Source organism: Psittacula echo (genome assembly GCF_963264785.1).
Source record: "Psittacula echo genome assembly, chromosome: Z".
NCBI classification, from domain to species: Eukaryota; Metazoa; Chordata; class Aves; order Psittaciformes; family Psittacidae; genus Psittacula; species Psittacula echo.
In genome coordinates, this window is record NC_137742.1 from 81,584,134 (window position 1) to 81,610,019 (window position 25,886).

General features: G+C 40.1%; 1 protein-coding gene across 1 annotated transcript in view; it reads right to left on the minus strand.

Annotated features, from left to right (window-relative positions):
* MCTP1 (multiple C2 and transmembrane domain containing 1) overlaps positions 1-25,886 on the minus strand; it is a gene marked incomplete at its 3' end in the record, with an annotated part of 278,893 nt that overhangs the window by 39,348 nt on the left and 213,659 nt on the right. Inside the window, 1 exon segment of the mRNA XM_080636973.1 lies at positions 13,976-14,095. Within this exon segment, the coding sequence (XP_080493099.1) occupies positions 13,976-14,095 (120 nt within the window).

Here is a 25,886-nt window from a genome sequence, read left to right on the forward strand (position 1 = left end):
TTGACAGGATTGAACAGCAGAACGCCTATCTCACATTAGCGCTAAAGTTAGCATGGAGACAATTAGCTGAATTAGGAACCTCTAAAATTGTTGCAGATGATGGAACCTTGCTGAAATCACTTGTGTCACAATACCCATTCTAAATTATCCAGATAATAATACTTTAAACTCAATTTTTAATTTTTTTTTCTTCCCCATCTAATGATCTCAAACTACTTTACAAGCTTCTATAGAGTTGCAAAATGTTAACTCATTCAAAGGACACAAAAAGTCCTTTGAAATTGCTTGAAGCCCAGGACTAAGCTCAGACTTCCAGCTCTTCCATTCAATTTTGTTTTATTCAAAAGGCACTACCACTCTGTGCTCTTGTTCTAGGTTAGTCATATCATCAATTACATTGAGATTTGGAGCACTGAATTGTCTGGAAAGGAAAACAGAATTCAAATACTGCAGCAAAATAAAATGCAGTAAAGGTGATTCTATGCCCAAGATGCATAAATGATTCTTTATAGTATGTGAAACATAGCCCATGCTTTCACTTGTCTTGAAATTCAAAAGGAGTTCAAAATAAAAATACAAACCCTGAACATTCAGATAATATGGACACAATAATACAATTTATTAGTTCACTATAACAAGTGTTGCCAGAACTTCGACACAAATTAAAACACAGAAAGTAGATCCTTCATAATCAGATGATATATGAGGAATTGGTATGCCAAAGCCTTACAAAAGCCATTTACTGAAGTACGATCTCTTTTTGCAGAACAAAGCAAGGCTGTTCAAGAGAGGTACAGTGGGACTGAGCAACACATTTCTGTGTAATATTGTAGTAAGAATATTGTAGGAAAAAAAATATAATGGAGTTTTTTCTCTTTTGATTCTGCCTTGTTGCTATTCAAATAAAGTGCACATGTGCTGCTTGGTTTGAAGGAACACAGTAGTTATTCAGATCTCTATGTCAAGCATTGTACTTGAGGGAGGTGTGATGGAGGGACGGAAGAGATGGGGATGGAGGGAGAGGACAGAGAAAGAGGACAGGAAAAAGCATAGGAAGATAAAATGAGACATTAGCGTTATTTTATTAAAAGTTCTGTGGTAAAAATCTTAGACTGTCCCTAGAATACTCACTCTAAATTATGCCTTCCGATACATTGCTTGAAATCAAGTAGTATTAATCAAACAAAGGAAGGGCACTGGGGAAATCAGAAGGATCTAATGCAAGCAGTTAAAAGTGACATGACCTTCTGTAATGTCACTTGTCACAGACTTATATGCTGCATATTGGTAGGAGGTCTTGAAAGAACCTGTTTCTTGGTACTGTCCCTTGAATGCAATATGAATACAGATGACATTTAAAAAAACACACGTAGATGGCCTCAGATACAGCATGTCAGCTACTTCACTGCCAAAGAGTGAGCAGATGATGTTTAAATGTTGCAAAGTTAAGATCCTTCCTGTGCAAAATAGCCCTCTTAAAAGCTTATTAATTAGGAGGAGTATGCAGTCTAATTCCTATATACTGCCATTGCTCCCGATCTGTTCCCACCCTCTTGGAGGAACTCAGACTGTAAATAATCTGTGATTCATAATCCACAGGAGACCGAAGGAGCGTCTGCTCTGCTGCAATGGTGTGCAGCTACGTTATACCAGGTCAGCAGAAGGAAGCACAACCACCACATTTGCACGTCAAAGAAAACCTGGTTTTGTAGTTTTTAAGGAAGTCTGAGTCTTCTGAGGAAGATGAAAATCAAGTACAACTTGAATTTATTATCAAGATGATCTACTGACTAATAAAACAGCATACAATCTCTGAGAAAATAATTAATTATTACTTCTAACCTCATTATCTGCAAATTATGGTGGCATCCTAGTTATGTATAAGCACATTGAATCAAACCCCCACAATTGCAGCGAACTTTGAAATATCTCCTTGTCGTGGTTTAAGCCCAGCCACGCAGCCTCCCGCTTACTCCCCCCCTTCTTCCCCACTCTCCCTGAAGGGATGGGGAGGAGAATGAAAAGAATGTAACTCCCACAGGTTGAGATAAGAACAGTCCAGTAACTAAGGTATAACACAAACCACTGCTGCTACACCAGTAATAATAATGATAAGGGAAATAACAAGGGAAGAGAATACAACCTCACATCCGCTGACCGATAACCCCCCGACCCCAGCAGTGATCTAACCATTCCAGGTAACTGCCCCAAGTTTACATACTGGGCATGGCCTGCTGTGGTATGGAATACCTCTTTGGCTGGTTTGGGTCAGGTGTCCTGTCTCTGCTTCCTCCTGGCTTCCCCTCCTTCCTGGCAGAGCATGAGACTCAGAAAGTCCTTGGTCAGAGTAAACATTGCTGAGCAACAACTAAAAACATTGGTGTTATCAGCGCTGTTCCCACACTGAAAGTCAAAAACACAGCATTGCACCAGCTACTAAGAAGGAGAAAAAATGACTGCTACTGCTGAACCCAGGACACTCCAGAATCTAAAGACTTCACAGAAAAATGACACATTGAACTTAATACCACTTTAAATGAAAAGTCCTTCTCTTTTAGTACCAGCCTGCCATTTCTCACACAGAATGTGCAAACCACAAGTCACTCCATGAATTGTCTTCAACGTTCTTTGGCTGATCCAACAGAAACACCTTTACAGAAGATAGTCTGATATCCCTATGTTTTAACAATACCAGATATATGTTTGGCACCAATATGCAAGATAAAGAAAAAAGAAAAGGAGAAGCACTACCACTGCTGATAACCCTGGTGAGTTACCTTACTATTTTTTTTAATGTGATGTCCCACTGCTTAGCACTTCTCTACATTTGCTTGTATCTTACTTGATGTAGTCCTTCGAACACAAATAGGTGGTTTCAAATGAATAACAAAAAAAAAAACTTTTTATGCTATATCACATGTTATGGTGTTAAGATATTTGCAGATATTTGTATTTTCATATATAGGTATTAACATTCATAAGAAAAAATAAATGAGAGATGAGAATTGGTTCCAAATTAATCACATTCTAGATGTGCAGTGAATGTGGTCAGAACTGTGGTTTGGATTTCATGATAATTCATACTGTCCAAACATAAACGGGTCCTTGTGCTTGCATGCTGCTAAATTCTTTATGTGTAGATAGAGTATAAAATTGTGCAATGTATACAGATTAAGCAGGATGCATAAAACCACCTGGGCTCTAACAGGTTATCTCCAGATACTTCAATTTGAAGCAAAGGTGTGTGTCATCAATAAGCCTGCTGCAGCAGCAGCTTTGTGCTCATTTTCATAACGTGATGTCTGCTTCTTTCATGAAATTGTTGAGGAGAAACTTTACAGGAGATACAACTTAATTAAAATGCCCACCTTTTTTATACCACATTTATAAGGAAAATAAAATTAAATTAACAGATTCTGATTTAAGAGTGTAGTGTATCTGGAATACAGCTGATCTTGATTTATACTATTAATGTTTTGACCTTGGGGTATTTCATCTGCAGTAATCATCAAGATAACTGAGCCATTAGATGTAATAATAATTAGTGTGATAAGCTTGCCAGTAAGGTTAAATATATTGCAATACAGAAGACAGCAAACTAAAAAGAAAGGCATTAGTACTTTACTGCTAAAATACTTCCTGATTTTTGCAGACATTCAAATGCAATTATTTCTTCTTACAGAATGAATTTTGTTAGCTTATTCTGGGAAGTGCTCATATTATTATTGAGTCTGATTCTTAATAGGAAATGAGACTTTAATATGGCTATCAGATGGCTTTTGATGCATGCTACTGATTACAAGTAGTTCTGTAATGTCAACCACAGAATCTTTATTTACAATATAATAAATTTCTCAGCAACATGCATGGGCAGTAAATACAGTTTATTATACAAGAACTTGTAACCTTTTTCCTGTTGTCACCTTTATATGCCCTCAAAATTCAGCTGCCAATGTAGTTTAGACTGAGTCATTTTTTAAGTAAAAATGGCACAAGTGATAAGCCTTTTTCTCTATGATTCTTTAAATGTTTCTTTCACATTTATTTTAGCTCTTTCTTCTATTTACATAATGCACTGTGAACTGAATATTAGATGTTTATTTGAAGTATGTCTCCATCTAAAGGCTTCAACATGTACTGTACACTGAAGTGTCAGATCTCAGAATGCTTCATTTTTAGTTCAGCAGAACAAAAAAATAAAACATTCCTTGCTTGGCCAAATTCCAATGGCAAGATTAATATGCAGGACTATTAAAAGTAACACCTTCACTAAATGTTGTGAGCAGGAATTCTTGGGCAAGACCTCACAATAAACTTTTTAATAAAATGACAAATTATTAACAACTCATGACAAATCATATTAACAACAAAATAGCTCAATAATGATTTTCACTCCTATTACTACTTCTCTTCAAAAAGTTTTCAGATTCTAATGGGACCAGACACAGTTTTCTTATAGAACAGAATTTATCCAAGTAATTTTAAGCTTCTAGGTGTGACACAGTCTACGAGATTCAAATTTGGAGCTGACAGACTTTTTGACAGAAAAAAAGCTGCATTATGTATTTTTGGTGACAATGTATGTAATACACACTATTATTATTTCAGTTAATATTTTTCCAGGTACTTTCCAGGTATTGACACATTTTGGTAAATACAATAAAACTGCAGTACAATTCCAAAATGCCGAAAGTCCAGGCTGAATTAAAATGTGCTAAAGTAAAAGAATATTAAACCAAAGATAAATAAAATCTCATGTGACTATGGGAATTTTTATTGGAAACTAAACTGTTGTTGAGTTATATTGTATTGTGATTATTTATACTAATATCTCTCAAGTGAGATTTTTTGCCATGTAAATATTTATTAAAGAAATAAAAATCATTAAAACATTCTCATAGAAAAAAATATCTCTATGAGCTGTGAACTTCAATTTTACTTTAGATGCCTGAAATATTGGAAGACTGTATTTGAAAAAATGTGGCAAAATTTAAATTAAAAAGCCAAGTGATTTATGATAGGAAAAAAAAAAAAGTCCAGATTTTTTAAATGCTGGAGATACCCAAGGTTTTGATGTTTTGTCTTCACGTGACCAAACCCAGCCAAAATATTCCAATTCTGTATTGCATTTGGATTTCGTAACTGTTACTGGAAGGAGAACAGCCACATAAAGTTTTAACAAAGGGTTACTCCATACTTTGATACAGTGTGTAAACCCTTGACATGGGGATTGTAACTGCAGCACAGTCTCTTTTAACTGGAGCCAAGATAACCACCTGTAGTATCACATTCTATTATGCTGCAGGAAAGAAACAGTTTCTGCCCAACTTACGTCTTTACATAGTGCACTGTGTGACTGTTAAATTAGTGCATAATGCATTTAAAATATTTATAGTACCAATATTTAGTTAAATAACCTTTATGTAAGATTAATGTTGATTTGTTCATTTCTCATTTAATGGCAAATTATCAAAAGCATGTTTCATAAAGATAATTCTCCATTTAAATTCAGCAGGCCATTAAATATTAAAATTATGTTTCTGATGCAATCTAGAGCAAATTTGTCCAGCTTCAGCGATTATTTGCACTCATAAAAATTAAACTTAATTAATAAAATTTAAATGCTTGATTAAGCTGACATTTTCATGTTTCTTTTCTGATTTATTAAAATAAAAAGCCCTGTCTGATAATGGGGTACTTCAAGGTATTTTTCCTCTCTGACTCTAGGATCATATAGAAAGAACAAACTGCTGCAGGGAGACAGCAGTGGTTCTCAGCAGATTACTTAATACCCAGGCACATGTTGCCAGTGGTCTTTGTGCTCTTGACAGCACCCACACAGAACGCATGAGCAAATGATCACCTCTTTGCAAAAGCCTTCCTAACTTATTTTGATGATAATGAATGGTGAGCAAGTCTGTGACAGATTAATTTGGCAAAAGCAAGGCAGGCTGCGCGTTTTAAAGAAAGACCATGGACTTTGCTGCACTGTTCAGAGAGATGTGCTGATTCCCATCTGCCTGCAGCAGAAACAGAGAGAGAGTCACTTTCTATTTTGAGGTGCAGAGGAGAACAAAAGTTCAGTTCTGGTTAGCAAATATAAGGTAAAATCCTTTCTGTGTGATGCTGAAAATTGTTCTACAAAACCAACCATATTTTCCTTACTTTCAGAGGTGCCAAAAAGCAAACTAGTTTTACACACATGTAACTATGCCTAATGCTGTAGTGCCCCATGAGCCCTCATGCTTTTGGGATTCTGCGGCTGCTGTTGTTGCTGTCATATCCCAGGCAAAACTTCTCAGGAACATACAGATGTAATGGACAACCTAAGTCCCAACACCATTTTCTACCATCTTGTGCAAATGGGATATTCCAGACACTGTCTAGCTAGAATACAAGGACAATTATACTTATTTTTTGCCATAAATTCACAGCAAGAATTCAGTCCTCAATCTTTGCCAACTCCTTGGCAGAAGAGGATTTCTGGACATCAAGCACAAACCCCCTCAGTACTACAAAGGGAAAGGATCTGAAGCACTTGGGGCTTGTCCTCTATTCATCTGCAGATGAAACCCTTCAAAGACCTTTCAAACTAAGAACCTGAAGGCTCATGCTTCCCCATTTTAAGACCATAACGTGAAGAAACAGAAAAATCAAGTTACAACCTTGTTTATTTGCTTGGTAAGCCAGTTTTCAATTTGCAGTAAGCCAGGTGGGTGAAGTTAGGCACTTTCCTGGTGGGGTTGGCTTCTGTATTGAATTCACAGCAAAGCGACAGTCTCTTGCCTCCAAAAAATTCACCAAAAGCTCTGAAAGACACTGTTGCCTTGCTCTCAAAGACAGTGATCCAGCTGTAATCAAAAAACATCTTCTAGCTGCAGCTGAGCTCGTTTTGCACAACCAGCTAAGATCATCATGCCTACCACTCTTTCTCAAGGAGAGAAAGAATCTAGGGTCGTGATTCATAAGCATCCTTCTTCCCATTCCCCCTTTCGTTTTTCTTCATGTGGCAATTTCCAGAAAAAAACAAAGATAAATAAAAAATCTAAGTATACATATCATATTGGATGACTACATAGAAAGTACTCACACAAACTGGTTAAAATCACAGAATGAAAGGTTGTCTTCAACAGTATTTTTCTCCTATTCTCAAACTTTCATCCTGAGCTTGTCCAGCCCAACTTTTTATAGAAACATATACTCCAGAAACACAAATCATCAAAGCCTATTTCGAAAAAAAATCTCCAGTGAAATTAAAGAATGTATCATGTATACCACTCTTACAAGATCAATAATATGTGTATATACTCTATTATACACATTTGTAAGAATTTTGGATGGCACATTAACTCCCAGCTGCTCACCATCATTTTCTACACTATGACATGTGCAACTTGAAACTTAAAGAGGAAATTGGCTATTTAATACTTCCTTAAAAGCTCTAAGTATTAACTGTAAATGCAGAATATGAACTGATTAAACCTCTTCTCCATAAGGGTATATATGGCAGAAAGTAACTCCAGGTTTGTGCATTGTTCTTCTCATAAAATTTAACTTGCTTGGGAAAAAAAACCAAACACCTAACTAATAATAGACCAAAAGGAGAGAAAGATTAGTATCTTCAGTCAGAAAATCACAAAGTGGCAGAGGCTGTCAGGAGGGACACCTTGAGTTTGACTCCCCTACGCCACCAGAGACCATCAAGTTCAAACACCCTGCTCAATCCAGGTCATCTCCCAGCAGGTTGCTTAGCACCATGTCCAGTGAGGTCTTGAATATCTCCGTGGATGGAGGCTCCACAACCTCCCTGGGGAATGTGGCCCTGGACCACCTCACAGTAAAAGTGCTTTCTTATATTTAGATGGAATTTTGTGTATTTTCATTTGTTCCCGTTGATCCTGTCCTGTCACTGGGCACCACTGAGAAGTCATCCCATCAGCAGTGCTGCTGTTCTCTCCAAGCTGTAAAGGGGGGGATTTTTGTCCAACACATTTGAAAACATCAAAATATTAGGTAGTTTCTTAAGAAGAATGAAAAGACAAGAATCTTTAAGCCCCAGCATACTTTCTGTTAGTTTGCGATCTCTCACTGTGCCATGCTCTGATACCCCCTACCTGCCATAGACACAGGGCTGGCAGGGAAAAAAGGATAAGAGTAGTAAGATCCACTCAGTTCTAGTCTTTTGTGTTTAGGTGGTGATACTTTAAGAGCAGAATGGTAATGGTGCTAAAAATAAATTATTTTGTGAGGTCTGATATTTAGGAATTGCGTTTTAAGGAAGTGCAAGGATCCTTGGAGAATAAGCTTCAGGCAAAAAATACTACTGCAAAATTCAGCGGAAGGCATTAAGAATGCCATTTTAGTGATTTTTTTCCTTGCTTAATACAGGAAGGAAACATTTACTCTCTGATTTTTATACCTGCCATATGACTCAATGCCAGGAGTTCATTCATTTAGATCAGTTCTGAATTCTAACAGAACAGAACTGTCCGCTAAATCTACATCTATCTGCATCTGCTTACACCAGCATTTAATGCAAGAGTTCGTATTTCATGAAAGCACATCTTTCAGAAACACAACTAATCTTAATCTAAATGTATAAAAGACAAGGAATCCAATGCTTCTCTTTGAAGTCTGTGCCGGTGCTCAATTAAAACCACAGTGATGATCAATCCTACAAAGAGTCCAGCTGAATCCATGAAAGCAGTAACACCTAATATGCTGTTTCACCTTTGAGTCTGGCTTCCCAATAGACTTATCTCATCTTAGTAAATACACTTGGGCTCCCTCGTGCACCAACTTTATTGCTCTTATAATTCAAGAAAGGACTTGCACATGTTACTTATTAGGAGTCAGAGTAAATGGCAAAAGTATACTGTCACTCAAACGAGCAGCGCAGGCTCATGTCATGATCGAGTCAGCCATACGATTTGGCAGGTGTACCATTTCATAGGAAAGTAAATTCCAAACTACTTCAAAGAAACTGATGCTCAAGACAGCAAATGATACCTTGTCTATAGAGATAGTCAAACAAGTTCCATCCGATGTATCTGGACAGAAACATGATGATCACTATTTCATTGACCCACAGAAGAGTGCAGTCCCTAATGCCTGAATTGATGAGACAATTGATAATTGTTTTCTTGTAGGGATATTACAATGGAAACTAACTCTGCTGAGCCACTTTTGGAGGTCCCAAATGTAACTATTTTCCATAAACATTAAACAAATTTGAAGCGCATATGATTTCTAACTACACCTGTCTAGCATTAATTGAGAAAAGTTAACAAACAAATAGATTTATCTTTTTGTCTTATCATTAGCTTGAGGATTTCAAAGTAACTTCTGAACAAATTCCTAAGATAAGTAGTCGATGATTTCATTGAGTCACACAAGGAATCTCTGGAAGCTTGGAAACAGAAGCCAGATCATGTGAATCATGAAGCATTCTTTAGCCACCAAGAAACACTGCTTAAATAATTTAGTCAATATTTACACTCTGCATAAGAAAATAGAAATATTTAAATGACTCCTAATCCGATGATACTGTGTTAATGACATGAGCTAAGGACTGGAGATATTACTGAAGATTTTGTGAGTTAATTAGAAAAGGCATCACTTCATAGAAGATAGATGCTCACCTTGATGATAACCAAGCTCAAATAATCAAAAGTTAGGTCCCACTTAAGTCTGATAAACTCAAACAAAAAATAGTAATTAATGGCACAGATATCAGATTTTTTGAACGAATAGGATTGGATGACATGAGCTGTGCATCTTGGTCTGAAGGAATCTCACCAAGAGGAACGTTTAGACTAGCACTTGGTGTCCTTAACAGAACCCATCAATAGCTTTGCTATTTTGTTAGTAAAGTTACATGACCCAATTAATCTTAACAGGCAGGCGTTATTTGAGAGACAAATGAAGTGTATTGAAGCTAGTGAAACCTTTCTTTTCATGAGGGATTTTAGTTACCCATAAAATCTTCAGGTTGAGAAGCTTTAAGCATTTCATGCAGCAAGAGACCTAGGGTTGTGATTTAAACATCTCTTAAATCTTGATCTTGGTCTTTTGATATAAATGTAACAAACTTCAGGATTAGGGACTATATCATCAACCCTTATTTTTAGATGACCCTTGGAAGCATAACAGTCTTAGTGATACAGACAGCAATACTAGTGCCAGGATCAGGGCTATATCAGTTCCCTGGTCACTAATAATTGCAGTTGCTAGATATTAGAATCATAGAATCATAGAATAGTTAGGGTTGGAAAGACCTTAAGATCATCCAGTTCCAACCCCCCACCATGGGCAGGGGCATCTCACACTAAACCATGCCACCCAAGGCTTCGTCCAACCTGGCCTTGAACACTGCCAGGGATGGAGCATTCACAACAAATTCCAGTGCTTCACCACCCTAACAGTAAAGAATTTCTTACTTATATCCAATCTAAACTTCCCCTCTTCAAGTTTGAACCCATTACTCCTTGTTCTATCACTACAGTCCATGACGTAGAGTACCTCCCCAACATGTTTATAGGCCCCCTTCAGATACTATAAGGCTGCTATGAGGTCTCCATGCAGCCTTCTCTTCTCCAGGCTGAACAGCCCCAACTTTCTTAGCCTGTCTCCATACGGGAAGTGCTCCAGTCCCCTGACCATCCTCGTGGCCCTCCTCTGGACTTGTTCCAACAGTTCCGTGCCCTTTTTATGTTGAGGACTGACAAACTGCACACAATACTCCAAGTGAGGTCTCACGAGAGCAGAGGAGAGGGGCGGGATCATCTCCTTCGACCCGCTGGTCATGCTTCTTTTGATGCAGCCCAGGATATGGTTGACTTTCTGGGCTGCAAGCACACACTGCAGCCTTCTCATGTTCAGTTTCTTATCACACAACAACCCCAAGTCCTTCTCTGCAGGGCTGCTCTGAATCTCTTCTCTGCCCAACCTGTAGCTGTGCCCGGGATTGCTCCGACCCAGGTGTAGGACCTTGCACTTGGCATGGTTAAACTTCATCAGGTTGGCATCAGCCCACCTCACAAGCGTGTTGAAGTCCCTCTGGATGCCATTTCTTCCCTCCAGCGTATCAACCGAACCACACAGCTTGGTGTCATTGGCAAACTTGCTGAGGGCGCACTCAGTCCCACCGTCCGTGTCACCGACAAAGATGTTGAACAAGACCGATCCCAACACCGATCCCTCAGGGACACCACTCGTTACTGGGCTCCAGCCGGACATTGAGTCATTGATCAGAACTCTTTGCGTGCTGCCATCCAGCCAGTTCCTTATCCACCAAGTGGTCCATCCATCAAATTGATGTCTCTCCAATTTAGAGAGAAGGATGCCGTGTGGGACAGTGTTGAATGCTTTGCACAAGTCCAGGTAGATGCCATCAACTGCTCTGCCCCTGTCCATCAGTTCCGTAGCCCCATCATAGAAGGCCACCAGACTGGTCAGGCAAGATTTCCCCTCAGTGAAGCCATGCTGGCTGTCACCAAGCACCTTGTTGTTTTTCACGTGCCTTAGCATGCCTTCCAGGAGAATCTGCCCCAAGATTTTGCCAGGCACAGAGGTGAGACTGACTGGTCTGTAATTCCCCGGGTCATCCATTTTCCCCTTCTTGAAAATGGGGGTTATATTTCCCTTTTTCCAGTTGTGGTGAACTTCACCTGGCTGCCATGATTTTTCAAATATGATGGCCAGTGGCTTAGCAACTTCATTCGCCAGCTCCTTCAGGACCCGCGGATGGATTTCATCAGGTCCCATGGTTCTTGGAATCATAGAATCATAGAATAGTTAGGGTTGGAAAGGACCTTAAGATCATCTAGTTCCAACCCCCCTGCCATGGGCAGGGACACCCCACACTAAACTTGTGTACGTTCAGGTTTTTATTAGCATGCCATGGGTTTCACTGAGACTTGAAGGGACCTCCAACTTCCTACTCAAAGAAGAGTCAGCCATGAGGTCAGATCAGGTTGCTCAGAGCTTTATCCACTCCGATTCTGAAAACTTCTACCAGCAACTGTAGAACTTTCCTACACAACCTCTTCCATGGCTTGATAATTACAGAAAATGTTCTCAAGTCAGAACTTTTGTTTTAAATTATGCCTGTTTTCTCTTCAACCACACGTCACTGTGAAGAGTCTAGCTCCATTTTCTTGATAACCTCCATATAGATAGTGGAGAGCTGCTGCTCAGGTCTAAGATATCTCAGAATAAGAATGGTTTGGGTTGGAAGGGACCTTAAAGCTCATCCAGTTCCAACCCCTGCCATGGACTGGGACAACTCACATTAGACCAGGTTGCTCCAAGCCCCATCCAACCTGGCCTTGAACACTGCCAGGGATGGCGCAGCCACAGCTTCTCTGGGCAACATGTGCTAGTGTCTCACCACCCTCACAGGGAAGAACTCCTTTCTAAAATCTAATCTCAGTCTCCATCCTGTCAGGTTAAAGCCATTCCCCCTTGTCCTGTCCCTACATGTCCTTGTAAAAAGTCCCTCTCCAGCTTTCTTGTCTGCCCTTTTAGGTCATCTGAAGCCTTCTCTTCTCCAGGATCTTTCAAGCCAGTTTCCCTCAGCTTCTCCTTACAGACCAAGTGCTCAAGCCCCCTTACCATCTTGGTAGCTCTCCACTGAAGTCACTCAAGTTAATCAAAAGCTTTCCTGAACTGGGGTGGCCCAAACTGGACACTTTTCTAGATTTAGCCTACCAAGTGCTGAGCAGAGGTCATAATCACTTCCCTCAATCCACTGTTTGTGCTCCTATTAATGCAGTCCAGGATGTGGGAGGCCCTCTTTCCTGCTGGGGCACACTGCTGGCTCATATTTATTGCTGTCTTCCAAGACGACCAGGCCCAATTCAGGCAATTGCTTCCCAGACATTCAATCCCCTACCTGCATCACTGCAGGGCGTTATTCCTCCCTATGAGCAAGACTTCATATTTCATCTTCTTTAATTTCATCACGTTCCTGCTGTCGCATTTCTCCAGCCTACCTATGTCTCTTTGACTGGCAGATCCATGGTATTAATTGGCGTCACCCAAAAACTGGATGGGAGTGCACTTTGCCACCTCCTACAGGTCATTGACAGAGATGTTAAACATGAAAGGTCCTTGTACACTGCAGTACTCCACTTGTAACCAACCTTCATTAATCACTATCCTCTGACACCAATTATTTAACGCATTTTGGTTTTTTCCCCCCCATCCAGTTATCCATCCACATCATAATGTCCTATAAAGTACACTGCTTTTGGGATATGAATACTGATGTAAGTATCAAATTCATCAGTCTCAGCAATAGTATACATGCAAAATCCTTAAGCTGCCTGGACACTAGAAAATTTGCACAGCATAGAAACAAATTCAGCTTCCGATATGTAGTACTCAACCATGCTTTTATTAATAATAAATGGCAGTTATTAGTAGATGTTTGTTACTTTATATCCCAACTATATGCATTTAAGTGACAGCATTAGATGAGAAGAAAATAATAAGAAAAGTCCTATGTTAAGCTCAATAAATGCTAACATATTAATGATAAACTGTGAAATACAATAAAATGTGATATATTCTGAAACTGTTAACAAATTGGAAAAATTTCAACCTTTAACTTCAATATGCGACACAAAAAAATGCAACATAAGGACTTAAGCACACAAAAACATTTTCAAAGAATGTGCTTTCTCCTGAACACAGAAAAGGTGGTCATGCCTCTCATCTCTGCTTCCACACAAACCAGATTCTAAGGATAGTACATGTTCTACTGTATTTTTACACAATATTTTCAACAAAACCAAGCATATTTACAGAACAGCAGGAGAAAATTTAAATTAAATTGCAGGTGGGAAAATTGTTTATCAAGCATTGTGAACTGAGACATTTTCAAAAAGATGTCATAGTTAATTCAATTACAGAATTTTGTCTGGTTAAAAAAGGAAAGGACATGTATGCTCTTGAAGTAGAGAAGACTTACCATATCATGTTGCCTATTATCTTTCCCTGATATGATCAAGAAGTAGTTCCATGCCAGAAGCAACAACAAAGCCAGTGGTATCATGTAGAGCTCAAAGTTCCAGACCACAAAAAGAAAAATCTAGAAGACAGAGCAGAAAAAGTGATTCAAATCAGCATTACATTAAACTACTGTGCACAGTTAAGACTAATAAGTTAAGACAATTCTAAGGAAACCCACCTCTCCTTAGGCAGGAAAGTTGTTAACCACTTTGCTGAACAGCCACTTACCCACATGAAACAACTGCTACACTTTCTGCTCATACTTTAATTCATGCAAAAGTAAAATTGATGGAGTCTAAGAGGAATATTAATTGTATTAATTGTTCTGTTGTAAAATAATGCTTATGTAAGTAAAATAATGCAAATAGCATAATAATAAAGCTACAACTTAGGAAAGAAAACTTAGTTATTTCCACGAATAAAAATTAATAATCTATTTAGAAGAAAGAACTTGATCATTTACTAGTAATGTCACACAAGCAAGCAGAAGAAGTAAACAACACAATTAAATCGGAAAAAAAACCTTGCAAAAAAAAAAATCACACTAAAAGGTAAAAATGAAAACAAGTAAAACAGTACTGACCACAGACTCCCTGAAAATGGGATTAAAAGGAAAGCTGAGAAGCCACCTAAGTCCACCCCTTTGAAAACTGATTCGTTGAAGTGTTTCTTCAGCACCCTAGAGTGCTGCATGGCTGGAAGATGGCAGAAGCATGTGCCTTGGTAACCGGGGATACTCTCCAGTGCTGGGGCCACACAAGGATAGCACCCCAGGAGAAACCATCTGTACACCTCAGATCTCTGCCATGGAAATCTGATCAGCTTCATATGCTGGACTTGATCTCCGTCAGACCCATCAGGTGGTACAGACATGACTTTTTGGAAGCTTGAATGTTCTGGTGCTGGTACAAAATTACTGTTTTGCAGGAAAGAATTAAAAATATCTGAACTGAGATGGGAACCATTTTTACATCTGGTTTTGCCTGTGAACAAAACACCCCTATTTTAGCCAGCTCTAGCCATAACTTTGGCGTGTTTTCTCGTAATACAACAAAAACTGAATGTGAAAGCACTATAGCAAATCACGCTCTGTACCACAGCTGGATATACACCCAGAAATCTTAATAAGCCTTTACCATCCAAATAATTACTGTTTTGGATATTTGTATTTTTAATACCTACTAAAATGACAGAAGGTGCTGTGCCACAGAACTAAAGCAATGCCAATAGCTATGTAAACTAAAATGTAACGTAGTTAGGTAATACTAGGTGAACTAAAAGGGGCTCATTTTCCCAAATCAGCCACCAAGATAAATCTAAGACTAAAATGGGCATTTAAACAATCTTCTGCTGGATTTTTGCTTAGAGTTAAAATAAAATACTCTTACCAAATACCAGCTTCCATGTAAAAGAAAAAAAATCTGCATTTTGAGTAATCTCCTTTCTCAAGATGAGCTAACGTACCTCATGCCCTACCTTCTACCACTGAGCGTTATATATATGGAAGTCCTGTGAGACTGTAAGTCAAACATAATAAATACTGAAAGAAATAAAAAAGCAGTGTGTGTGTGACATATGTAAGAGGATACCAGCACTTCTAACAGCTTTTGATTTGAAAGGAAACTGCCTTTTTTAGGTTGTTTAGTTTAAAAGGAAATCTGTCAGAAATGGTAATGAATAAGAAGCAAATATCAGCTCAAGGAATTCAAGAGTTCTTCCATGAACTTGCTAACCACTCTTCTGAGAGCAAGATTATAGAGATTTGATGCAGTAAATTTGATAAAGGCAACTTGCAACAGAATTTGTGTCTCAAAAGAAAAGAAAATAGTCCTTGCACCCTTTCACCTCAGAAATTATTCAAGTCAATGGATGCACGCTGAAGGGAGCTCTGGAATTTGGCAAACAGGACCCAGGTATCAGAAAACCAAGTACTGGAGATTACCTGTTAAGAAATGGCAATGCATAGAGTCTTTCTTATGGTCCCATGTGAACTTTGGCTAGAAAGATGGAAAGAAAATCAAGTAATATCCACACAATGTGTAGATACAGTAGAAACCAACAACCCCTCAAGAGATACGGACCTCAACAGACACTGAGGAACATGGCCATCAAGTACTTTGTACTCCAGAAAATCAGTGAATTCTCATCCAAACACCTCTCACTTCAAGTTTATCAGTGCCAGACGATCCTTAAAAGTATTAATTCCCTATAGTACTGTGCTCTGTGGGCCAGTAAAATATTATATTATTACCTCTTTATGACTTGTATGGAAATACCTTTCAAAAATGTGGCTATTACATTCACCACCTCCTGTAGATAATTTCACTGACCTGCCACTTACATTTCTATCTAGTCTGGCTGAATCTCAACCAGTTCCTCCTTTCAGGCACTTGTCTCAGCCAGTCACTAGGAAAACAAGGACTCTGTATTTGCAACACAAATGAGATGTGTGCTGTGTGAGACCAGCGCAGCGATGACACTGCAAGCAAATGGCCTATCTTCCCCAGAAGAGAAATGCACTCATGAAATGCACATGGGAGAAAGCAAGCAGATTCCCAGTATTAGTATTTTAGTATTAGTATTACAATTATACAAAACTTGTAAAAAAACAAGTAAACATAAGCAAACCCAAAATATGGTGCAGAACAGGACTAAGACTTAAAGAACCCAGTAGCTGGAGGGAAGAGAGAGAAGAAGTGTAGTGCTACGCAGAAACCTTCTCTTTACACAGGAAGGGAGGAAATCCTACGTATTCAACAATTAAACAAGTATGGGGGCTAAAAATCCAGAATAGCTATGGAGCAAGTTTAAAAGGTCAGTTTATGGACTTGCCTATGCGTGTAAGGCATCTATTGAAACATGTACTGTATGTGGTAAGATCTCTTCCAAGAAAACAATGGCTCTAGATATTTTAAAAAAGGAGCCTCATTGCTACTGAAACAAGCCAACTATTGTAAGTGAGGAGTAGGAGTCTCAAAGGTTACAGTTTAATATAGCTGCCATTCCCTACACAGAAGAATATAAGGAAGGACTTTTTTCCTTCTTCCCCATGAGATCAAGATTTTCAGAGTCACAGGCATGAACTGGCCATTTAAAACATCACATGACCCATCCCTGGCAGTGTTCAAGGCCAGGCTGGACAGGGCCTTAGGCAACATGGTGTAATGAGAGATGTCCCTGCCCATGGCAGGAGGTTAGAACTAGATGTCTTAAGATCCTTTCCAACCCAAACCATTCTGTGATTCTATGATACTCTTAGTGAGAGACACATGCATTAAATGATCATTCAGGGAGACACATGACACTATCCTTGGTGTACAACACTTCAAAAAATAATTTAAGTTAGAACACTGAATATCCTATTCTTTCGCAAACTACAGTATATTTTAAAAAGAAATCTCATCCAAAATGATTAACACTTCCTACTGTTCAGAAAAAAAGCCTGCCCTTTCAGACTAGCAGCTGTGGATCATTAGCTTTCCAGTGATGAGATGTGTTTGATGAGTATTTTTCTTTCTAATTAAGAGACGAGATTCTCTATTTGACTCTCTCTTCAGACAGAAGTGAAAAGAAAGATTTCTGCCTATGTGGAAAGGCCATATTCTATAGAACCATTATTTCAGATTTCTTTTTATCTACCTCCACCCAATTTCGTTTCATTTTTAACAGAACCCTGCTTGCACCCACAGTCTTCACAGTGTTAACCCCTTCATTTACCAGCTCATGTTATTTTTTTCTTTTCCTTCTGTTTTGACTGCAAACGGAGCAGAACACTTAAGAAGAGGATCACTCCACACAGAACAGACTAACCCACATCCTCAGGTGCAGGAGAGAGCAGTGCACATAACAAGGCTGGGCTGCAAGTACTGCTGCTTCATAGAATCACAGAATTGTTTGGGTTGGAAGGGACCTTAAAAGCCATCCAGTTTCAACCACACTGCCATAGGCAGGGATACCTTCCACTAGACCAGGTTGCTCTGAGCCTCTTTCAACTTGTCTTTGAACACTGCCAGAGATGTGGCTCTTGCTTGAGAATCTTCCACCAAAATCTAGAAACTCCTCACTGCGCAGAATTGCCTGGGTTTGGTGACACAGGACCAGGCATAAGATGCTGCCATCTGAGATGCAGGGAGCTTTCCAGAATCTGCAGCCTCACAGCAACCTTGATATACGGATTGCCTTCAGGCAAAAGAGAAAAGGGAGTTTGATGGCATGCCAGCTTTTCTGCTTCCCAGCTTCTCCTGGTAGCAACAGGGAAGGGGAAGTTCCCATGGGTGAGCCTGGCCAGCCCTAGGCTGGCATGGGAGCTCTCGAGATTGGCACTGTCAGCTACCATAGGCATGAGCTGTAATGCGCTGGGCAGTGTGATGGGCTATGGGCACTCCCACCAGTGTCAGGATACACAGGGTATGCCACTCATGCAGCAGCCTCCTTGTCAAATTGTGGCTTTCTCTGATCATTTTCAAAAAAACACCTTACAGCTGCATTTACATATTACTCATATCCTTGCATTATATGCATTACTCAACTCCTGACTACCCTGGAAATGCAGAAGTTGGCTGCGCAGGGTTTTGGCAGCTCCAAACACTATGCTGTAATGATAAGATCGTCCATTTACCCTATAAGCTTAAAAGGACAATTGTATTTCTTGAGGCTTTGCCTCTTAGACATATTCTCAGAAGACTAAAAAGAGCGAAAGATAACCCCCATATCTGCATGGTATAGACTCTGCCACAGTACTGTCAGTTTTAAGGGCTCTGGTAAAATTCTGCCTTGTGTTTATACAACAAAGCACTTGAAAATACTTTTTGCTGTACCTGGGAGAATCAGTAGCTTCTTCCATTACAAAAGTAGTCAGTTACCTCTGGCAATCACAACTCCTCTCATCTTGTACGGCACTTGTATTAAAAAATTAAAAAGGAAGCTGTATCAGATCTCAAACATGCTAGTACTAATGTAAACAGTTATGGAAATCCATTTCAAACACAGTGCCTTTATGTAGGTGAGTCTGGAAAAAATGTGCCTTTTGAACATATTCTAAAGCATCCTCCAGCAGATTTTTTCAGCAGTCTTGCAATTTCACTTCCAATTACCTGAGTGCAAGGACATAGATGGCGTCTGAAAGATTGAGGATACAACACATTCTCCATTAGTCTGTTTCTTTAAACAGGCAAAAGTCAACTTGAAAACAGCAAAAGCATGGAATATGTAAAAGAAAAAATACAGGAAAATATTCATGTCCTTCCCACCTGCGTTATTTTGACAGATTTCCAGTGCAACCTTGGATTAATGTTGGTTCTCTTTTTCAAATGCCTGAGGTCCTCATAGCCTGAGAAATGCTAAATAATTAGTATTTTGATCTTTTAAGAACTACTTTAACTCGGACACAACCTTACAGGATTTCCTTCTTATTCTCTCTTTATTGAAATTAGAATAATCCAGTTCTCCACAATTTAGATTTTTTTCTCTCATTCTTTCTGTTTATTTCATGTGGAAAAAGAAAATGGGGATACATCCATGACAAATACTAGTAAGATCTTACTAAACTGGCTAAAGTATTATTTTAAAGCCAGTCTTGATGAAACTTTTGGCATATTTGAAAGACCTAAGGTAGCTCTTGTTAAAGCACCTGGATCCCACATCTAGAAGAATGTTAAAAAAATGGAAATCCACTTCTTACTAGGTAGGACACCTCTGGTCATGTTTTTTCAAATTATTAATCTGTACAACAAACCCACAGATCTATTTCATCTCACTTCTTTCATCTATGCATGGTGTACCATTAGTTATTAAAGGAGTCTGACAATTAAGTGTGATTCACTTGATGCACTTCATCCCACCCAGATTTTTTTGAAACATTGCTGCAGCTGGATAGTTCTTTCACCTGAACAACCTTCACAATGATTCTATTGTCCAATTACACCATACTGTAACATAACAGGGTCTTTACAAAATTGTCAGCACCATTAAAACATTCTAGTTAAAAGCTTAAAAATGTACATTTAATTTTTGTATACTTTTCTTTTGCTTACACTTTTAAATGATGTTTCACAGAATCTTCCAGAAGCAAAATTACTTTGCTTTGGAAATGCCGACAATTCCAAGAACTTGAGCTTCATGAATGCAGCACTGTTTCAAACAGCACATGAATTATGGAAATAAAAGTCCTATTGCTGTAAATGGTTTCACATAGCAAAGGTTAGAGATTCTCCTTTTGCCATCCCTCTAAATATCTAGTCATTGTGGAATTTCTTCAGTCATTTTTCTCCCTTCACTTAAGAGTTTCTGAACTGCATTATTACAGCTGTGTAGTTGGTATCCAGGTGAAAATTATAAGGGCAAAATTATGGTTCATGGAGGCCATTCCCATATTCACAGCCTCCTGCCATTCTCAGGGCACTTCTATACAGATTTGTTCTCTCAGACTGCTAAAACGCAGACAACTAAGAGAAATTGATAGTATTTTCCCTATGAGCAATAACACCTGGCATCAAGTGGCAAATGCCCAATGAGAATACATTAGATCAAAGACATGGTGGAGAAGAGGGCTATTAGATTCATCAAACCTCTGTCACATTTTAATACCGCATTTTCTGAACAATACCCAACTGTTTACTGAATGACCCATATCCTTTTTTCAGTGACATTACCTAGAAGACTGCTCTACACATTAATTATTTTCCAAGTTAAAAAGTGTTTTCAATGCCTGTCCCCAGATTGATTTTGCTTTGGGTTAATATATAACTCTTAGGTTGACCTATTCTTTTTAGCACAGTTCTGCTGAAAAAGCTAGTCACCAGCTGCATGATTCAAGCCATTTTGTAATTCAAATTGTCAAATTTTACTCTAGGTTTTTAAGAAGAGGTACTTTGGCCCTCTCCCTATTGCACATACCTCTTCCCATCCTGGAAATTAATCCCATCCTTCCCAATTTTAAAATTCCTTAAAGATTTGCTAACAGTTACAGAACCACACATGCCATTTCTGTTGGAAGTGTCATATTATGACCAATATTTCTACAAAGTACATTTCAAGTCATTATTTACTTTTTTTGTTTTTACACTCAGATCTATGTCACAAATCTATGTTTACATTCCTTTTACAAAAAAAAAAAAGTTATCTGACAGATTTCTCCTGTGTTACAATGGCAGTGCTATGAGGGTGCGACTGTTGAAAGTGTAAATCTATGTGTCACTTTAGAAGAAAACTTTAAAGTGTTGACTTTATGAGAAGTGTAATATGACAATATAGATCATGCTAGATAACTATAGCTATTTATGTGTAATGGATTGCCCCCTTCCTTTCTTACAGCTTGATATACTGAGCAGGGGCTGATGGGCTTTGAACCTGCCTCCTGTTCCTTCCAAACTCCTGAAGATTGTAAAATTAAAGTGTCTATCAAAAGCTATTTAGCTGAGCATAGAGAAAAAATGTTTGCTATCATCTTGTTTAGCTTACTGAGAATGGCTTCACTGTATGTCCACTGTAGTCTAAACAACAGATATGGCTTCACCGTATGTCCACTGCAGTCTAAACAACAGATACACTCAGGATATTTGTTGGAAGTTGTTCCAAATGCTTTATCTTCTTTACATCCCAAAACTGCATCAGATCAACTTTTTCTTAATGTCGTGGTTTAAGCCAGTCGGCAAGTCAGCCATGCAGTTTCTACTGCCTCACCCCCACCCCCCCACCCCTGGAGGGATGGGGAGGAGAATCGAAAAAATGTAACTCCCACGGGTTGAGATAAAAACAGTCCAGTAACTAAGGTATAACACAAATCACTACTGCTACCACCAATAATAATAATGATAAGGGAAATAACAAGGAAAGAGAATACGATACCGCCCGCCGGAAAAGAGCCCGACAGAAAAGAGGACGCGCCCTTCCGGGTAGCTCCCAGTTACATCCCCAGGCATGATGTGCTGTGGTATGGAATATCTCTTTGGCTAGTTTGGGTTGGGTGTCCTGTCTCTGCTTCCTCCCGGCTTCTCCTCCTCCCTGGCAGAGCATGAGACTCACAAAGTCCTTGGTCAGGTAAACATTCTGACCAGCAACTGAAAACATTGGTTTTATCAGTCTTATTCCCAGGCCGAAAGTCAAAACCACAGCGCTGCGCCAGCTACTAGAGGAGAAAAAGTGACTGCTGCTGCTGAACCCAGGACAGTATCCACCCCTTATTCCATACCATTCACATCATGCTCAGATCCCACATTTTCCATATACCCTCATTCTCATCTCAGTGCACTGTTATCTTAGTGCATGGACCAATCCCTATAAAGCTGCTGAGTCCATCCAGTTCATGATGTTGGGCTCCATCTCTTGTAACAGCCTTTCAGGGCAGGAGAGGCTGTGTGCAGTGTTGGATCGTTGCCTGCTGATGCTGATCGTTCCTTTACTGTAGAACTCGTCCGGTTCTATCAAAGCTCATTCTCTGTTGGGATGATGGTCGGAGGGAAGTCAGGGCCAGCTGCTGGTGCCCTGCAGACTTCTAGTTGATGGGCGATAAAAGTATTACATAGCAGGCAACAGCATACAATTGAGTTCATTGGCTGTTTCCCCTAAAATCAAATCCCCTTGAGGTATACATCAGACTTCTCCATCTTCCCACATTACCCACCAAGTATATCCAGGTCCCTGAGCAAAAGCAATCCCACGAGTGGGTTTGCCTTTACCTGAAGCAGGAATAACCCAGACTGTCTTCCCCAGCAAATTCTTCACGTGCATCACAGGAACTTTGTCCCTCTCTACAATATGTAAAAGTTCTGACTGGGCTGGGCCAAATCTGTTGGCAGATCCTCTGGTGTTGACCAACCAGGTGGCCTTTGGTAATTGTGTATCCCAATGCTTGAAAGTTCCCCCACCCATTGCTCTCAGTGTAGTTTTTAACAGCCCATTGTACCATTCAATTTTCCCAGAGGCTGGTGCATGGTAGGGGATGTGATAAACCCACTCAATGCCATGCTCTTTGGCCCAAGTGTCTATAAGGTAATTCCGGAAATGAGTCCCACTGTCTGACTCAGTTGTCTCTGGGGTGCAATGTTGCCACAAAATCTGTTTCTCAAGGCCCAGGACAGTGTTCTGGGCAGTGGCATGGGGCACAGCGTATGTTTCCAGCCATCCGGTGGTTGCTTCTGTTAGCGTCAGGACAAACACATAACCATCGGAATGGTTATATGAGGTGCTTTATTAAGGCGCCGAGAACCAGGGGTACGCACCCAAATCTGGTTCTAACCCTGTTACATTGCGTTCGCAATTTATACGTTAGAAGTTTCGCAATAGGTATCAGGGATTGCTTTATCAGTCCTTTACGACATCAGCCTCTTCAGCGCTTGCGCAGCCCCCTCTGGTGGTCGTCTGGTGGTCGTCCTGATGAAGTAAGGAGTCTTCCTCACTTTGTCCTTTTCACCTTTCTGTTCTTTGGACAAATCCCAACCATTATGTGGACACAGCATTCTCTCATTTTCACTTAGTTGCCTTTGGTATGTAGTTCTGGCTTACTTAATCTTTGGTTCTGCTAAGTTGGAGTTTCACAGTACATTCTTTTCTACACTCCTTTTATTATACAAGGTTATATTTGTTTCTATTCCTAAAGTCACCATTGTAGTGTTTAGTTATAAAGTAGCTAAGATACAAACCAACACAATTGCAGCATTCAGTGTATGAAGCTTCTCTACTGATTCACGATTTCTAAACACAATCACCTACTGGAACAGTATCTAAAATACAGAACAGCAAAGTTAAAAAATTTTAACATATGTACAAAGGCTTTCTATTGATTTACAAACTTTTCAAATATAATCACTGCTAGAATGGTTACAGAAAATTTCACCCTCCTCTAACATTTCCACCATGGTAAGCACATGGCGCTTGCCTTGGCGGGTTGGTGGGAGTGTGATATAATCAATCTGCCAGGCCTCCCCGTATTTAGATTTCAGCCATCATCCTCCATACCAAAGAGGCTTTAACCGCTTGGCTTGTTTAATTGCAGCACATGTTTCACACTCATGAATAACCTGGGCAATACTGTCCATTGTTAAGTCCACCCCTCGATCACAGGCCCATCTATATGTTGCATCTCTGCCCTGATGACCTGAAGTGTCATGGGCCCACCGGGCCAAAAATAATTCACCTTTATGTTGCCAATCTAAGTCCATCCGAGCCACTTCAATCTTAGCAGCTTTATCACTTGTTGGTTGTTCTGGTGTTCCTCAGTGGCCCGACTCTTGGGTACATGGGCGTCTACATGGCGTACCTTCATCACCAGATTCTGCACCCGGGCAGCGATATCTTGCCACAGTGCAGCAGCCCAGATGGGTTTACCTCTGCGTTGCCAGTTGCTCTGCTTCCATTGCTGCAGCCACCCCCACAGGGCATTTGCCACCATCCATGAGTCAGTATGGAGATAAAGTACTGGCCACTTTTCTGGTTCAGCAATATCCAGGGCCAGCTGGATGGCTTTCACCTCAGCAAACTGACTCGATTCACCCTCTCTGTCAGCAGTTTCTGCAACTTGTCATCAAGGACTCCATACGGCTGCCTTCCATCTCCGATGCTTTCCCACAATACGGCAGGACCCATCAGTAGACAAGGCATACTGCTTTTCACTTTCTGACAGTTTATTATATGGTGGGGCCTCTTCAGCATGCATCACCTCCTCCTCTGGTGACATTCCAAAATCTTTGCCCTCTGGCCAGTCCATGATGACTTCTAGAATGCCTGGACGACTGGGATTTCCTATTCGAGCTCGTTGTGTAATTAGTGCAGCCCATTTACTCCATGTAGCATCGGTTGCATGATGTGTAGAGGAGACTCTGCTTTTGAACATCCAGCCCAGCACGGGCAACCAGGGTGCCAGAAGGAGCTGTGCTTCAGTGCCAATCACCTCTGAAGCAGCTTGAGCCCCTTCATAGGCTGCCAGTATCTCTTCCTCAGGTGGGGTATAGCTGGCCTCAGATCCTTTGTATCCCCAACTCCAAAAACCAAGGGGTCGGCCTTGAGTCTCCCCTGGAGCTTTCTGCCAGAGGCTCCAGGTAGGACCATTCTCCCCAGCTGCAGTGTACAGTACATTTTTTACATCTGGCCCAGTTTGGACTGGTCCAAGGGCTACTGCATGAACTATCTCACGTTTAATTTGCTCAAAGGCTTGTTGTTGCTCAGGGCCCCATTTAAAATCATTCTTCTTCCGGGTCACATGATAGAGAGGGCTTACAATCGAACTGTAATTTGGGATGCGCATTCTCCAGAACCCCACAGCACCCAAGAAAGCTTGTGTTTCTTTCTTATTAGTTGGTGGACACATTGCTGTTATCTGGTTGATCACATCTGTGAGGATCTGGCAACATCCATCTTGCCATTTTATTCCCAAAAATTGAATCTCCTGTGCAGGTCCCTTGATCTTACTCTGTTTTATGGCAAAACCAGCTTTCAGAAGGATTTAGATTATTTTCCTCCCTTTCTTGAAGACTTCTGCTGTATCGCCGCACACGATAATGTCATCAATGTATTGCAGGTGTTCTGGAGCTTGCCCCTGTTCCAGTGCATTCTGGATCAGTCCATGGCAGATGGTAGGGCTGTGTTTCCACCCCTGAGGCAGTCAGTTCCAAGTGAACTGGACACCCCTACAAGTAAAAGCAAACTGTGGCTTGCACTCTGCTGCCAAAGGAATTGAGAAGAATGCATTGGCAATATCAGTCGTGGCATACCACTTGGCTGACTTTGACTCCAGTTCATACTGAAGTTCTAGTATGTCCGGTACGGCAGCACTCAATGGTGGTGTGACTTCATTCAGGCCACGATAGTCTACTGTTAGTCTCCACTCTCTGTTAGACTTTCGCACTGGCCATATGGGACTATTAAAGGGTGAGCGG